The sequence below is a fragment of the Mytilus trossulus genome, chromosome 3, assembly GCF_036588685.1.
Source record: "Mytilus trossulus isolate FHL-02 chromosome 3, PNRI_Mtr1.1.1.hap1, whole genome shotgun sequence".
Classification (NCBI taxonomy): Eukaryota; Metazoa; Mollusca; class Bivalvia; order Mytilida; family Mytilidae; genus Mytilus; species Mytilus trossulus.
In genome coordinates, this window is record NC_086375.1 from 18,729,826 (window position 1) to 18,748,718 (window position 18,893).

An 18,893-nucleotide genomic window follows, 5' to 3' on the forward strand; every position below is an offset into this window, starting at 1 on the left:
TTTAAATATCACGCAAATGAGAAAGAAAGTATAAACTAGAAAACACAGATTAATAAAGTAGCTAGAAAAGTAAAAAAAAATAAATGTCATATAGACGATAGAAAGTCGTAAGCTGGTCGGAATGGTGTCCTTTTGATTAAAATGAATAGTAAAACTAGAACTGCTAGTGTTTGTAAAATATATCCAAGGAATAAATGTATATAAGATTTCTTTTTCACTTCCGAAACGATGAGGGAAATAATAGTTTTACTTGATCATCGGCATATTTTGCGGAATGAACGAAAGATGAATAAACAAGTCAATGAAAAATGTCAAGATCACATCAAAATTAAAACTACGGCGTGATGGAGAAAGAATGAAGAATTGAAAAAAAAGATAGAAAGCTACGCCTGTTATTCATAGGGCGGAATTGAATGGGCTTGCGCCCAGACCTCTTTCCGGGATAATATGATAATAAGAATTAACATCAAATAAGGCATGATCAAGCGAATGAAAAATAGAGATATAAGTAAGCGTTCATTTGAAAGGAAGATTACAAAATTGAAAAAAAATATCGTTGTAGTTAATTCGTACAAGGTACAGAAACTAAGTGCAGATACTCAAATGGAAATTGGAGAACTACAGTAACGAATGTCTGATTTTGAGGACCTTTTGTAAACCAATTGATTAACAGTTGAAAAACGAGAAGGAAAATATGCAAGATGAAATTTATATGCTTATGTATGAATTTTTGGACAGTGGTATACTGCTGTTGCCCTTATATATATCTTCGTAACCCTTCGTGTGTCATGAACCTTTTTCTCTAATTTTTGTGCGATTTTCACATTTCCTGACCGGTGTGAGAAAAATATTTCTCTAATTTTTGTACTATTTATACATTTCCTGAGTGGTGTGAGAAAAAATATTACTCCTCACTAGTGAAAAATCTGTTCTCGGCAAATGATTAGTCGAAATTTGATTATGACGTCTAAATGTTTTGTTTTCTATTGAATTTTCCTATTGTGACGTCATGAAAAAAGGCGACAATGCCTGATGACGTCGCATATAAAGAACACAAGTTTTTGAAAATCTTTGAAAAAGAACACTTAAAAGCATTAGAGAAACAGTATACGACACTATAACTCGTGTATTATGATATTTCTCCACTCTCGACAGTAAAATTTTATTAGCTAAAGAGCTCGCCAAGCCTCGCGCTTTAAATAATAAAATTTAACTGTCTCCAGTGGAGAAATATCGTATTACACTTGTTGCAGTGTAAGAATTATTATTTCTCCTCAGTAGTTAACAAATCTGTTCTCGGCAAACGATTGGTTGAAATTTAGTTGTGACGGTAATTGTTTGTTTTCTTCTGAAGTTTTTTTATTGTGACGTCATGAAAAAGGCGACCATGCCTGATGACGTCACATTAAATTAGAAAACATTCCTCAAATCTTTAAAAAAAAAAAAAGGAAGGATCAAAATCATTAGAGAAACAGATTCCACCACTGTAATTCGTGTATTACGAGATTTCTCCACTCGAGACAGTTAAATGTTAGTTATTTCAAAAGCTCGGCGAGCCTCGCGCTTTAAATACATGTATTAAAATTTAACTGTTTCGAGTGGAGAAATGTCGCAATACACTTGTTGCAGTTGTGGAATCTATATATTTACTACTTCAGATAAAGTAGAAAAATGTGATAGATTCATTCAACCTCTGGTACAGTAAATTGTTGCAGTATATTTTATTTCAAAATTAAGTTAATTTTCTAAATAAAGAACCCAGTTCGATTTTTTGCAGGTCACCTGTCGAATTTGAATATTCAATCAAGATTTCACGGATATCTTTTGTTCAAAATATACATCAACAAGAGCTTGCCCTACAAGATGTTTAACACACATTTATTATTTTGTAAAATACATCGTGTAACCCGGTATCGTTTTGGATTTATTTTTTGATATCTAAATATTAATGCCAAGATCTAAAGAATAAAGGTGTTTAGACAGTTATTGATGTTTTGCGGACAATGTATACGTTGTTAACCTTTATTCCAATATGCAATTAAAAATGTAAATATTGATGTCTGATATCAGTATTTAAAGGGACACAATGAGTGCTTATCACCTACTATCTGTCGATATTTTTTTCTACAACATTAAAATAAAAACAAAACGCCTTTGATTTATATCTAAAACAAGAATGTGTCCAAAGTTCACGGATGCCCCACTCGCACTATCCTTTTCCATGTTCCATGGACTCGAAATTTGGTACTAATCTAATTTGGTATTAAAATTAGAAAGATTATACCATAGGGAACATATGTACTAAGTTTCAAGTTGATTGGACTTCAATTTTATCAAAACTACCTTGTCCAAAAATTTCAACCTGAAACTCCCACTTTCTATGTTTAGTAGACCATGAAATTGGGATCAAAAGTCTTATTTGGCTTGAAAATTAAAAATATCATATCATAAGCAACAAGTTTACTAAGTTTCAAGTTCATTGGACTTCAGCTTCATCAAAACCTACCTTGACCAATAACTTTAACCTGAACGGACGCACATACGGACGAACGAACGGTACAACGAACGGACGGACGAACGGAGCCACAGACCAGAAAACATAATGCCCCTCTACTGTCGTAGGTGGGGCATACACAAGATTAAACAAATATTAATAATGAAACAGGTTAAACAGACAGAATAGTTAGTTGTGACGGGATTTTTAATTTTTAAGAATATTACGAATAGGTATTACGATAATTGTCTCTTATTTAACTCTCCGTGGAACGTGCATTCTTAATGTAGAAGAATTTCTATTTCAAATATTAAAACATTTGTGGTGTTTTTGTTTGTGTTGACCAGCCATATGAACACAAATACAAAAATAATTCTTTTAGTTATTCAAATCATTGGCCCATCTTTCTTTTGATTTTAAAATCATTTTCATAAAGAGATATGCGAATGTGTGTAATAAATGAAATAAAAATCGAGTGAATAATTCGTCTTTTAAATTTTTGCGGCTATAATTATTATTTCAATTCAATATTTTTGGACTATTCTTACTGAGTCGATTTCAATTATAAAATGTACCCATATTTTCTATACACAGTTTTGATATTGCTCAGATGGAAATGAAATATAAACTAATGATTGAAGGTTAACATTAATGTAAAATTTATCTTGACTGTCCCTCTGGTATCTTTCGTCCCTCTTTTATTTATATATTTTTTTCTCTACTAAAGATGATTTTGTCATAAGCTGTTATATTCAAACTTTACGTAAGCACGGTAAGGTCAAATTACTTTGCATCAATATAACATACGTTGAAAGTAGGTAACTCTGCAAGTATAACACATTTTCAATAATTGGATTAAACGATCCATCTTGATGTCGATAACGCTCAATCTGTACAATTCAGAACACTGATGCAGTATAAACTATTTCATTAAATATGTAAATATGAAGTTAAACTTCAGATTTGTAATAATTTAATTGAGCATTCTAGGAACAGAAAATGTTTTTGTTTTAATTTGACAGAAGGTTCAAGAGTTATTCTTTCAATTTTTGTGATACATAATCTTTATAGCAGGGCGAAGACAAAATGTATTCACCCAACAATCATTTACTTTTTTTTTTGATTTTTCGCATTAACAATTTTGTTTAGCAATGATTGAAGTGCCTCTACTTTTCAATATTCTTCAAGTATGTTTTGATGTAATTTAAGAACTGAAGGAACGAATAAAAAAAAACCAAAGGATATTAATAAGTTGGATGTTATAATAAATGCCGTACAAGTGAAAGGTTTAGCGCTATAAAACCTGGTCCAATCCACCATTTTCTACATTCAAAAATGTCTGTACCAAGTCAGGAACATGACAGTTGTTGTCCATGCGTTTGATGTGTTTTACCATTTGTATAGGTTGCACTTTGTAAATACAGCTGTTTCTCAAAACACGCCTCTTTTGTGGAGATCTTGAATATTCATAGAAAATTAATTTTGTTTACAAACTGGTTCCGAGTTATGTTCGCTGTGTTCCACCTCACAGAGACCTAACTTAGGAATGTTACCAGTAAATATACATGTGCATATTGTTTACATTGAAATCTGTGGTAACCTTAATAGTTAAGAAAATAAGTGTTAGTTTAAACTCTGAGAAGTTCAGGGCATATAAGCGTAAAAAAAATATGCCGCACAGCCCTATATTTGAAAAAAAAATGTGTTGCATATGAACTATCAATTCTAGGATAAGATTTTTTTTCAAAACTTCATAGTAAAAGTGGTACAGTTTACGCCGTAAAAGGAGTTCAAATGGGATATTGAATTGTCAAAATTTACAGAAGTGCAACCATTATGCCATTTGATTAGGGACTTTCCGTTTTGAATTTTCCTCGGAGTTCAGTATTTTGGTGATTTTCCTCTTTAGCAATTCATTTATTCTTGCTTAGCAATACACAGTGGTGAATCAAAACTTATATTAAATCTTACAGTTCTTCCGAACAATTTTCAGGACGTTCAATCCGCCTTCCATTCTTTAGGAATTCCAAAAGGTCTGTTGGATCTATGGTTGAATATGGTGTTCCACCAAGTGTTACTATCTCAAATAGCACAATTCCAAATGACCACCTACAAATTAAATCAAATGTAGGAAGTTTGTTTCATTAAGTGCCGATCCTATTGATTCTCATGGTTATAGATCATGATTACTTCAATTTGCTTTGGAACTGGTATATAACTAAAGCCCCAGTTCCACTGTGACGTTTCGACAACTAAGTTTTAGTGCGTTTAGAAACGCTTCGTTTAATATTTTTGTCATTTTTTAACGGTCCGTACGTTTTACTAGGTTATGCCACGTTTTGATACGTTTGTTTACGTATTGTTACGTTTTGATACGTTTTTTTTCGGTAAATACACGGGACACGTTCTACTAAGTTGTTTAATTACGTATAAACTACGTTATACTAAGTTTCTGTACAAATTACAAGGGGTCAAAACGTTTCTTATTCGGTTCACTACAGTTAAAGTACGTTTTTGCACGTTTCTCTCCGATTTTGTACGTTTATTCTACACAGTATCACGTGAAACTAAGATGTGATTATTAACCTGTGAAACGGCGTCTTTAAATAATGAAACTCAGAAAAGACAGAGGTTTTGAGAGGGAGCAAGGTAAATCTAGAAAACCAATGAGAAGAGATAGCTGCGCTTTAAGAGGTGTACGAACGAGCCAGTTGATTTGAAACACAATATGCGTTATTTTCTGAAAGCCTTATTGAACGGGATAATAATAAAAACAATGAAATCCAAATCTGTATTACAGTCGATTTCCTTGGTACTAATACATGTAATATTCCCCACAGTGTTGGCAAGACAGAAACACACATAAATAATAATATTTTAAAACCCTTGGATATATTTAAAGATGACGAAGAGGAAAAATCTTTTTTGATAACAAGACATTATTTCGCTTTCCCTAGACATAAACAATTGAAAGACTCAGTACTCTGGGCAATTGAATAAAGACAACAGTAGTATACCACTGTTCGAAATTCATAAACTGATTGAGAAAAAAAAACCAAATCCGGGTTACAGACTAAATCTTACGGAAATGCATCAAATATAAGAGGAGAACTACGACACAACAGAAACACAACATTAAAATGTAACACACAAAGAAACGAACTATAATGTAACAATGGCCATTTGTACAGGACATTTTAAGAAAATAAGGGTGGGTTGAACCTGGTTTTGTGGCATGCCAAACCTCCCGTGTTATGGCAATGTTGAATAAACATTAAAATGACAACATTACATGACAGGACTACAATTCAAATAAATTTGAAAAAAAATAGGACACAAAACATAGAAATGATAGCTAACAAAAGGTACCAGGTTTAAAATTTAATACGCCAGTCGTGCGTTTCGTCCACATAAGACTTACCATTGAAATGAAAAAGGTTCGAAAGCTTTTCGCAATTAAGATGTTGCAAACTGTGAAAACATATTATATACTATGTTTGATAAATTGATAAACATAAAAAACAGAAAGAAAACATTGAAAAGTATAGAAAAGTATTAGACAAACAAATTATGAAGTGTCGAGTTCCTTAAAACAATTACAGTATTTTTACGCGTCACCATACAATGGCTTGTGCTACCTGGCAATGGACATGGACATTGTTAATTAGTTTATTCTAATTGGTCTAAATAGATGTTCGAACCACCTTGTAATCTTTGGCGTTGGGGTGATGAGATAGATTTGACAACGATTTGTTGAAATAACTGTGTAACAATAATCCACAATATATTCCATCCGTTTGTTCATTTCTCTTAAACTGCGGAAATATTTTAGCAATTGGCGTGAAATATGGGTACACCTGGTTTGATTATACGCAGAAGAAAATAAATATGCGTAGAAATACGCATAGACACGTAATATTTCCTAGCAAAAGGTCATGAAACATAGTAAACAAGCTCATCATAGATACCAGGACTAAATTTACTATATACGCCAGACGCGCGTTCGTCTACAAGAGAATCATCAGTGAAGCTCGAATCCCAAAAAGTTAAAAAGGCCAAATAAAGTACGAAGTTGAAGAGCACTGAGGTAATGCGTACCTTGAAGCGTAATATACTGTACAAAAACTTTATGAAACGTGGCAGATACGTACTAATCTGTAATAACACCTAGTGACAAGAATCAAATACGTTTAGTGCGTTTTACAACGAATTTCCACGTTCCTTCTAGGTTTTTAATTGTGCAGACTACTACATACGGGACTTATCAAGTATCAATCCACGCATATCTACATATATAAAAAAAAAAAGAAGATGTGGTATGATTGCCAATTAGACAACTGTCCACAAGAGACCAAAATGAAACAGACATTAACAACTATAGGTCACCGCACGGCCTTCAACAAGGAGCAAAGCCGCATAGTCAGCTATTAAAAGGCCCCAATATGACAATGTTAAACCAATCAAATGAGAAAACTAACGGCCTTACTTGTATAAAAAAAGAACGAAAAACAATATGAAACACATAAACAAACGCCAACTACTGAATTCCAGGCTACTAACTTGGGACAGGCACATACATAAATAATGTGGCGGGATTAAACATGTTACCGGGATCCCAACCCTCCCCTAAGCTGGGACAGTGGTAAACAGTAAAACATAAGAACGAACTATAAAAATCAGCTGAAAAAGGCTTAACTCATCAGATGGACAAAAATACAAGTGGAAGTGGCCGGGTACTTGTACCTCCCGACAACAAAAAGATATTAGGTACAGATCTGAGAGTACTCGCAGTTATCTGACAGCTAGTTCTAAGCCACTAACACTTAATTTTAAAAATTATGCATCTAAGACTTAACTATATTGCCGTTTTAATTACGGATCGATACGGTTCGCTATGTATATTGCCGTTTCGGTACGTTTTTAAAAGTAACAAAACAGGATAGCCGTAACGTGACAGTGTGACTGGGTCTTTAAAGCGCGAAAAATTTCACAACAGCTGATATCTGTTCATTTTCAATGAAATTCTATTTCTAACATAACAATGAGTTGCGTTCTAAATTTGCCATTTATTAAACCGCGAAGTATAAAAGTATAAGATATGGAATGATAGGCAATGCGATTAGTATTCATCAAAACCATAGAACAAGATTGTTGGCCACTGCAGTGAACGTACGGCCGGCATCAATAAATTAAGCCTAATTCTATGTAGAATTCTATGTGCAGGATTTTGTTGAATATTCAACAGTATACTTCTGAGACTAGATATACAACTCATGAATAACACATTATGTCCCTTCTGTTATATACATTGGTATTGGTTCAGTTCATTGAATGATACATTTACTATTGTTTTTACAATTCGGATTTATGATGATCGATAGGGAAATGTGTAGGTGTTAATATAATTAGACTACCATACCTTTTCGATCCATTAAGACAATATTTACGTAAATGAATTTGTTGTCATTGCAAATATATCATTTGACAAAAATTACATAGTCAAGGTATAACAAAAAAAACCAAAAAACACACATCGACTGAAGACTTTTTAATGTGAACCTTTTTTTTTCTAGATCTTTGGTTTCGCTTTACATAATCTTGTAAGTTTTTGAAAGTATATCATTTAATTTTAAAATAAATCATATATCAGATGTTTATTTTGCACCTTGGAACGAATCCTATATCATTTTTTGTACTTTGTAAAAATGAACAAAATCTTTAGGATATCAACTTTAACTAGGTCGATGAAACATTCGAGTTCAAGATTCGACAAACAAACACGAGTCGGTTTAATTCTATACCAGGCATAATATAGAATGTGCATTATGCTCCTGTAGTAAAACCCTGTTGAAATTTGAATATTTTTATTAGTCAGTTTCAGAATCTTCAGATTTATGTTAATTATGGACGTTGACAAGTAAATGTTCAAGCTAAAAGACCCCTTTCATTTCTTATTTCGTCATTGTTAAAGCTATCATGATATATTATGTCAATGGCCTTAAACATTTGCTTGAATTCGAAACTACATGTTAATGTACAATCATCAAAGCTTTTAGTTTTTAATTTAATGGTAAAACATATTTAAACGAGTGTAATTATGATAATAATGTCATACAAACCGTTTCAAAATTTTGTTACTTGGGAATAATGTTGAAGTGTAATGACAACCTAAATGTATCTGTATTCATGTTTATAGAAAAGCTAGTAAGAAAACAGAAAGAAAAGAAAGCAAAGGATGTGGGGTGTCCACCCATGACACAAAATTAGCACAAAAGCAAAAGAACACCGCTTTTATTTCTGTTCTTCATCTTAAAGTCACAGTGAGGGCTTCAACCGAGAACAAAAAAAATATTTTTTTAAAAGACGTCTCCTAGCATCGGCTCGAGCGGAATTCTTTACAAAAAAATATTAGGACAGATTTTCTTATAAAAAAAAAATTTTCATCAGTAACTCCGATCTTACTGTATTGTCGTGAGGTTTTAGATGCTTTTGATAATTCAGGGGACAATTTCATTTTAAACAATGAGAGATTGATCAGTCCACACAGGATCAATCATAAAAAATGCATTCATTCAAACTTAAACTTTTTCATCAATATCAGAATTCAAATCTGTGTAGTTCTTATGTTGATGTTCTAAATAGCAAGAGATGACATTTCTAATTTGCTATTTGTAACATGAGATTGCTTGTTTTAGAAAAAGGACAACACTTAGGTTTAACCACCAATGAACGAGTTTGTAAAGTATGTACATCGGGTGAGGTAACCATAAAATACAATTTTAAACCATAAAAAATGTTGCAAAGATTCAATTCTTTAAATGTGCTGAAAGTGACTAGCTCTTATATACGCAAATGTCTCAATTATAGAAATGAAATTTTAGCTTCTTAATCAAAACATATTATTTCATTATGCTGTATTCATTTTTATAAGGTACTGAAATATGAGCCTTTGCCAATTATTGTTATTGTTTTTATGCAAATAAAACCTTTGTATTTTGAATTGGAACTTTAGTCATATAAGGGGCTATATTGACGCCATTCTAAACTGTGTCTTTGAAATTCTGCAAAGTTATTTTTATTCCTTAAAGTTTTTAATTCAGTTTGAGTATACTTGTATGGCTTGATACAATATATATTTTTTTATTATGTATAGTAAATAAAAATAATTAACGGTAAAATGAGTGAATTTCCCATTTTCCCAAAGAAGCATAGATAATGAAGAAAATGTCTAATACGTTTATGGAGGGTTTTGTCATATAACCTAGTTAATTCAACAAAGTTTTTAAAGGGGCTCTACCTGACAAAGTCATTTTCACCGATTTGACTCAACATATCATATTTGATTTATACCATAATTTAACACAGATCTACAAATATAAAATACAATAAGTCTAAAATAAGCAGTTAACAAAGCATGTACTCGATAATATATATATGAGAGTTTCGTGTGTATTTGAGTCGTTACATTTTGACGTCACGAAAAATATAACAAATGATTTAGTGACGTTATTACTAACCCTTATAGTATGACTGTTTCTTATGCCGATATGATATTACTATATTTTTTTTCAAATAGTTTACCTTGGAATAATTCCTATATGATTTGCATATTAGGAAATACATGTATATGTTTGGTCGAGATGACTTCCGTTAGTGAATCCGAACGATATTTATTTTTCGGTAAGCGACGTTGACTATACCACTTTTTGTAACCAATGTAAACAAGATGGCGGCGATAATAACAAAATTTTAAATTAACTTCGTGCATATAATTGAAATAATGATAATCCAATCATTCATATGAATGATAATTAAATATTTTTTAGTTATTTTTTTTATCATATAGCAAAATTAATGGATAACATATTTTTGCGTTAACTAAAAAATATAATCATGTGTTAGGTTAATTCGACAACACATAAGGATTAAACGTTTTTTTATGGAATTTATTGGTGTATAAACTGGACCAAGTCACTCACAAACATATCATAACAGTCCTTTTTTTCTATTTGTTTGTTAGTGAATTGGTCAAGTTCAAACACTGATAAACTCGTTTGAATGTGTAAGATCTAGTTAAACAAATTTTGTGTATTTAATTAAATTTACAAGTAAAAAAGTAAACAGAACACTAATACTGCAGCAAGTATATTGAATACATATCTTGATTAAGGATGGGAGAAAGTTATATCATTTCATAAAAACTCTTTTAAAAGATTTAATGTTATAATTGTTGTAGTTCATTCACACACATGGTATTCACGACGATTTACATATTTTCAAAATTAATATTTATCAAATCGGGAACCTACAATGAAACAGAAGCGAAAGCGACTATTTGTTTACATATTATTTTAGTACGATATGTGTCCTTGAATAATTTCCATTCACAAACGCGAACACCCGAGAATTCGATATGTGTCCTTGAAGACGTTTCGTTCACAAACGCGAACAACTGAGTATTCGATATGTGTCCTTGAGGAAGTTTCATTTAAAAACGCGAACACCTGAGAATTCGATATGTGTCCTTGAAGAATTTTCATTCACAAACGCGAACACCCGAGAATGCGATATGTTTCATTGAAGAAGTTTCTTCACAAACGCGAACACCACAGATTTCGATGTGTGTCCTTGAAGAAATTTCTTCACAAACGCGAACACCACAGATTTCGATGTGTGTCCTTGCATAATCTTAATTCACAAACGCGAACACCCGAGAATTCTATATGTTTTCTTGAAGAAGTTACATACACAAACGCGAACACCCGAGAATTCGATGTTTCCTTGAAGAAGTTTCTTCACAAACGCGAACATCACATATTTCGATATGTGTCCTTGAAGAAGTTACATACACAAACGCGAACACCATAGAATGCGATATGTTTCATTGAAGAAGTTTCTTCACAAACGCGAACACCACAGATTTCGATGTGTGTCCTTGAAGAAGTTTCTTCACAAACGCGAACACCACAGATTTCGATGTGTGTCCTTGAAGAAGTTACATACACAAACGAAAACACCAGAGAATTCGATGTGTGTCCTTGAAGAAGTTTCATTCACAAATGCAAACACATATGATTTTTTATTAGATACCTACAACAAGGCATTCAGAAAAGTATTACAAAATATTTCGTTGAAAAAGTTTTGACCTTCATTTTTAGTATATCAATTTATAAAAAAATAAACCAGTTATATGATATATTATTCCGCAGTCAATATATTTTTTCACTTGTCCTTATGTCCTTATGACTGTTAAAGTCAAACACAAATGTTTTTTGTGATGTTTATCGGCATGCATCATTACAATAATGGCAAATGTCAACAACGACAAGAATATAATAACACGAAAATGTATAAATACTGCATACTTCCGGGTCATTACTGTTTGTCGACTTTTAATGAGCGTTTAAACCTTCGTATTTATAAATACGTAAATGTCACCTAAATTAAATTTATCAAATAATACTTTATGTCCTTTTAATATATATGGAATAAAATTGAGAATGGAAATGGGGAATGTGTCAAAGAGACAACAACCCGACCAAATAAAAAAAAAAAAAAAAACAACAACAGAAGGTCACCAACAGAAACCTGCAAAGGTGAATATATATTTATTACATATTCTTGTTCTTCGATATCTCCAAAATTCACTAAGCTATTGCTATGAACAAAAGTTAAAAATGTTTCGAATCATGAAACTGAAAAGCCAAATATGCTACAGTAAAACTAAAAAGTAAAGATAACAAAAAAATGAATAAGTAAGAATGAAATTCCACCCTCAGTCCCCCCAAAAAAGAAATCCTCGTTTCAACTGAAAGGAAAACAAAAGGGCTTTATTAAAGAAGACTTTATTTACTTTTGAAAGAGTTGTGATAATTAAGAGAGCAGTATAAACTTAAAGAATTAAGACAGATCGAGGTTTGCAAGATACTATACACACATCACTACAATATTGATTTTGCTATCATTTCAATATCAATGAGTATCCTGGTATGTTTAGAACTGACTGGCATCTCGAATCCTAAGTCAAACTTTTGAATGAACGGAGAGAACTAGTAATTTATATTTCATCAATAGCCTTCGGCTGTTGTCTACTCTATGGTCGGTGGTTGTCGCTTTGACGCATTCACCATTTCCTTTCTCAATTTTATTTTCTGTTACATTGTCTAAAATGTTATTTGTTACGATGCCTAAGTGAACCACTGTATGCCTTAAAAACAACATATGACTGGCTGTTTTAATTCTGTTAGCTGTCATGCATTTTCACTAACAATAAACAGCAATTAAGAATGAAAGAAAAAATACATAATATTAAAAAGAATGTTTATATTATTTTTCATTACATCGATTTATAAATTAAATTAACATATTAGCTACGATTTTGTTTCTATAAAAATGCGGAATTATATATAGCTAGTTACAGTCAGGTTTGTAGTTTATATTTGGTCTAAATAATCTCACAAACATGCACGGTTACTTAACAAACGAACTATAATTACTTGTAGCATAAGGTTGGTTTTGCGAGATGCATGAATTGTTAGCTTGTGTATAACGGAATAAAATTATAAATCTATTTTAATTTCATTATACCGGTAGTTGGTGGGAAGGAATGAAACAATCTTGTAAACGGCATGCAGTTTACCGATATCGTAAAATAATTAATAATGTGTTCCAAAACAGTACAAGTCAGATCAGAGATGACCAATGCAACTAAGGCGAAAGATACTAAATGGACATTCAAATTCAAAAGTCGAAACATAAACTAATTACTTGTGTTATTCAGATAAACAGATCAAACAAATGATATAACCATTATAATTGACAACAAAAATGTTCTATTGTATCATACACGGGCGAATCCAAATCAGTGTTGGTTCGTGACCCTTACCGTTTATAAATTTTGAAATTATCAAGAAACTACGGTTTCAACTCACTCAGGCAAAGTTGGCTTTATATGAATTTGGCTATGTATTTTGGATATTTTTGACATAAAGCTCTTCAACGGTTTCGGTACTTATATATCTTTGGATTTCAAATGTTTGGCTTTGAGCGTTCCTGATGAAGGTAAATCCAGAAAAGCGCTTCGGACGCAAGAAATAATTAAACGTGTTGTTTTCAATTTTTTTTATCAATACCATCCTCAAATGTTTTCATATACTAGTTCACTATTAATGTGTATAGTCTACTGTTAAATACTAGACAGGAACGTGTAATCTTTGTTCAACTTCATGCGTTTATTGTGCTCCTAGAAAGATAGAGAGTCGAACCAAAATTGTATAACCTCAGCACTATTATGGTCCCATTGCAACTTTTAAGAACGCGTTGCTGTATTTTTCGGACACCATATATCAATACGTAAGAGTAAGTTGGTGTTCAGTAGATCAGCGCGTAGTATAAAGTTTAAGTATCACGCGTAATGTGTAACTAGAAAAAAAGATGAAAATAAAAGAAGATATAGATGATATAAATAAAAATTCCTGCTCGATTGTAGAAGAAGAAAAACATAATGATATGATGCGCAAGCTAAATGTCAATTCATGTGCTTCTGTTTGTATTGTATTTTTCTTGAAGATTTGTTTGATAAAGAGAAATCTTTACTTTCCAAGACTGCCACTGACATGTCATACAGCAACTGATACTGCCTTAATAATTAGGGAACAACTTGACGAGAAACTTTAACTTGTAAAGGTGGGTTAGTTGCTCAAATTGATAATGGCTCAGGCAATTTAGGAATGAACTTTCTTGCTAAGTTAATTGCTAATTGAAAAAAAACCACGTTCAATAGTTTCTTACGTCCAAAGCGCTTTTCTGAATTTACCTTCATCTTGAACGCTCAAAGTCAAACATTTGAAATCCGATGGAAGTATAAGTACCGAAACAGTTGAAGAGTTGTATGACAAAAATACCTAAAACAAATACTCAAATTCTTCTCAGGTCAACTTTGCCTAAGGCAGTTGAAACATTACTTTCTTTATAGTTTCAAAATTTATAAACGGACAATTTTAGTAAGGTTTGTTAAAACCAATGAGAGTACCGAATTAATGTTCAGTACCAAAAATGACAAAAAGTGTTCGTTGATTTTGCTTAATTAATATTAACCAAAGGACAGTAAAGTTAAATGCAAATATTGTATAGGTTGAGTTATGAATGTTAAAACTCTTAAAGATTAGATGAGAACAAAATTGTTAGAAGTATTACCTAAATATTTACAACACTTAGAAGATAATTCATCTGATCAACTAACCGTTATTGAGAAAATTAATCTTACAGAGTTTATACATAAAGATTTTTAAATTTAAATAGATACAGGGAATCATAAAGATACTTGAACGTTGAATCCCTTTAGTCAAAAAAAAAAGAAGACATTGTTGATAGTGAATTGAACAAAATATTAAGTGACGGAATCCGGTACTTGTCATTAGACGGGCCCTTTTTGCTATGCTACAAAGAAGACGGGATTTAACCAGATTTAACCAGATAACTAGAAAATACACACACTTTGTTCAAAAACTAGATTACACATTTGAAGTTTTCTTGGTTCCATGTGGTTGATGTACAAACAGGGTTTAGGCAAATTAAATGAATAAAAAGGGCCAGTATAAAACAATATTGCTAATGACCGTAGCTTATTTGACTTTTTGAACATGGTATTGGCAAATTCAGCTGCCTTTTTTAAAAGACTTATTTAAATGGTATTATAAAATTTAATCTGGGAAACATGTATAAGTCATTTAAACAATATCATTAATTTTTTTGCATGATTTTGAAATTGCTTTAAAACATAAAGAGAAGTGCATCAAATACTACAAATGACTTATCTTATCTGAAATCTAAAAATTATCACCTATTTCAAAATAAGGGTATATATGTAGCGTCAGCAAGGGAATAGAGTGTTACCCTGGGAAATTCGTTTTTGATTCGTTTTGTTATTTGATTTAGCCATGTGATTATGGATTTTCCGAATTGATTTTTCTCTAAGTTCAGTATTTTTGTCATTTACCTTTTTTTCATGAAGAGCGAAATTGGGCAGCACAAAAAAAATGCGAATCATGTTTAAAAACGGAGGTAATATCAAAAATGTATTCCAAATTTTGCAGAAATGGCTGCAACAATAAACAGGTTGACTATGTAGAGAGTGAGAAAAACTAAAATTCTTTTCATCGTTTTAAAAATGCTGTATTAATCATTGCTCTATTTTTAAATCGTCTGACGAAAGAAAGACATTTTATTTTTGTCACCAATGCTAGTAATGAAGTGGTCAGTTTGAGGAACACGTCATTGAACATTCGAGTCACCCATTAGGTGAATATCAGCAAAATTATTGTACCATTTGTATAGACCTTCCTACATGAAAATATTCGACTGACTAAAAATAATAATAAACGTGCGTAGAAATAGAGGAATTAGTCTTGATTTGAATTGGAGTTCACAATATTAAAGGGGAAACCCCCTGATTCTCTTTCAACGTAGACAACAGAACAGACAGAAGGAATTTTGGTATTTCAACCGGTGTGCAAAGCAAAATTGACACTGGATAATTTTCATCAAAATAATGCATTACTTTTGTGATAAACTACTAAAGAACAAAGGAATTAGTGACTCAATGTTTGTATAAATGAAAGTGATCGTCTTGGAATGGATACGTTTGTCAGGGAAAGCAGTATATTATTGTACAAAAAGGCTAATTCTTTTGTAAACTTACAGAGATACGTTCAAATAAATTCACTTAAATTTCGACAAATATTGATGTAACTTGAAACAAATTCAAAAATAAAAACCCAAACACAATTAAGGTGCAAATAAATCATGTCCTAAAGTGAAATCACAATAATTTATTAAAGTGTTTGTTTCTATAATTGCGTGTAAATATTGGATAATGATGGTTTAACAGCAATATATAAATCATGCCATAAGAATTGTAGAAATGTAATTCGCCCGACTCTGAATAATTGTTTTATTCCAAAGTATAATAACTTTGATCTGAGCTATATTGAAAAGAGTGACATAACTAACTTATTCTTGCAAAATTTCACGTTATCTACATTTGTATGACATGCACGAGAGAAAAATGGTGGTCACGAAAATTCTCTAAGAAGTCAAATACAATCAAATACTCGTAGAAATATGGAGTTCATTCAAAAGGGACGTACTTAAAAATTTGATATTATGTATTCGTTATTTCGAAAAAGAAAGATTTGTCAAATAGCAAAAAAAAATTAAATCCATGAGGGAATAGTTGTTTAGAAATTATTTTTTTTGTTATCTCAAAAGTCGTATGATCACGGGTAGTAAGGTTGTCATATCGAGGAGCGTTAAGTACAGTGATTTTGTCATAATTTGGTTAAGTTGGTCATGGATAAGTTATGTTACTTCCCAAAACAATTGCCTCAGTTCTTTTCAAATGAGCAAATAAAAAGCAAATTAAATGTTTGAATCTATACTGTAAGTCAAACTATCTAAATTGAAATTGTTGTTTTTAAGAAATTAACGAAGGGTAACCAAGATATCCAAATTCGTATTGTTTGGTTAAGCGATTGACATGGTTCAGTTAAGAGTCCAGAAATTCGTTAAGGTTTTGGTTACAATTGTGATGGGTTTTTTTTAGATACAAATTAATCCATATTTGTGACACCTTAATATTGATAGTTTGTTTGAAAGCTATTGTGAAAAATTATAGTAACACAATTAACTAATTGACTAAAGATGGAAAAAAAACTTTTAACCAAATTTGGTGGGCGTAAACGGCAAATCGTACATTCATATATTTTTGTACCCCGCTTAAAGTTGCAGGATCAATGAACATAACGGGCGTCCGTCCTTCAGTCGTACCGTTTGTGCGTTCATCCGTCCTGTCTCACGTTTACAATTCTTGCCGGATCTTTTATGAAACTTATATCATAGTTTTTTGTAATAGTTTGGGCTAGTTCAAAAACTTGGTACTGACAGATTATTATTTTTACTATCTTACAGTATATATTACTGTTAGAAAGTAATTCCCGGCAAAGTCCACCTACTTAGAAATGTTACCGTCCATGAGACATTCACTCAACTATAAGTTTAAACAAACGATATTGAGAGGACACAATACAGTCTTTAGACATTCATGGAACAAAATGTTAACCTGGACACCAGTTCAAACTTATTTATTTAATAATATGTAAGTGAATTCAATATGAAAATTATTTTCAAAGTGTGGAATTTAGATGTATTAAAGATCATAAGTTCGAATTAGAAATGGGTCCATAATGTTTATTTTTCCGAACGAATAAAAATTATTATGTTTTATGGCACCGCAACATAGTTGACGGGGCCATACAGTTTTACCCTTGTCCGTAATTCCGTAATTCCGTAATTCCATCATTCCGTTATTCTGTCATTCCATCATTCCGCAACAAACCATTATACAGGTTGGGGACAAACCCTCTATATGGTGATTATACCTGTATAGAGGGATAATCCTTCTATAAAGGGGTATAATTATCCTTCTATAGAGGGGTATTTTTGTTTAGACTGGATTTAAATCAAAATAGGGCAGAAAGGCATTCCCTTCTTATTATGGCAGTAACCTGGAACAGTTGATGTACCAATTGATGTACTTAATTTAATATGCACATGCCCAGTTTGATGCTTATCTGACTAAATCTAAAATCTATTGTTCACCATGATTGAAAGCTGTGATGGTCAGGTAAATTCTACTCACTTATGCCTCATTGAACAGAATTTCTATTTTTAGATTTAACATGAAATTTAAAGGTCAACTATTCCTTTTGTTGTTGATCAAGTGTTCAGATAGGTATACAATAGACTGCAAGTTTTGTTACTTTAGCAGAAAACTGGTTATCCCAATCTTTAGTAAAGTGCATATGTTGATGCATATAATGCTAGAGATTATAGCCAATATAACTAAAAAATGCCTTTATGCCCTAATTTGCTTTAATTCCAGTGCAAACAAAAATACCCCTCTGTAGAGGGATAATTTTATCCCTCTATACAGGTATAATCACCATACAGGGGGTTTGTTCCCAACCTGTTATACGGAGATTTTTCTAAACGCATTGAGATATCTGTCTGATTGTTGGTATGTGAGTTCACCATGATGAGTAACAGATCAAGTTAAAGGATGGTTCTGCTCCGATTATTTTAGTCGAAAAAACGGCTTTTTGAGTTTGATATATTAGATAAAATCATAGTTATACGGAGTTTTTCCTAAAGCCTTGAGATATTGGACTGATTTTTGGTATGTGAGTAAACTATGATGAGTTGCAGATCAAATTAAAGTTTCGTTCCGCTTCGCTGATTTTTGTCGAAATTAAGGGATTAATACTTTGAAAATTGTTTACAATTACAGTTACATAATGTCGTTTTTTTCTATACGACTACAGATTTTAAGCTGAATTTTGAT

General features: G+C 31.8%; 1 protein-coding gene across 1 annotated transcript in view; it reads right to left on the minus strand.

Annotated features, from left to right (window-relative positions):
* The window catches only part of LOC134710317 (uncharacterized), a 176,809-nt gene that overhangs the window by 21,854 nt on the left and 136,062 nt on the right, over positions 1-18,893 (minus strand). The window contains exon 24 of the mRNA XM_063570626.1: positions 4,466-4,603. Coding sequence (XP_063426696.1) covers positions 4,466-4,603 — 138 coding nt within the window. The remainder of the gene's footprint in view (positions 1-4,465; positions 4,604-18,893) is intronic.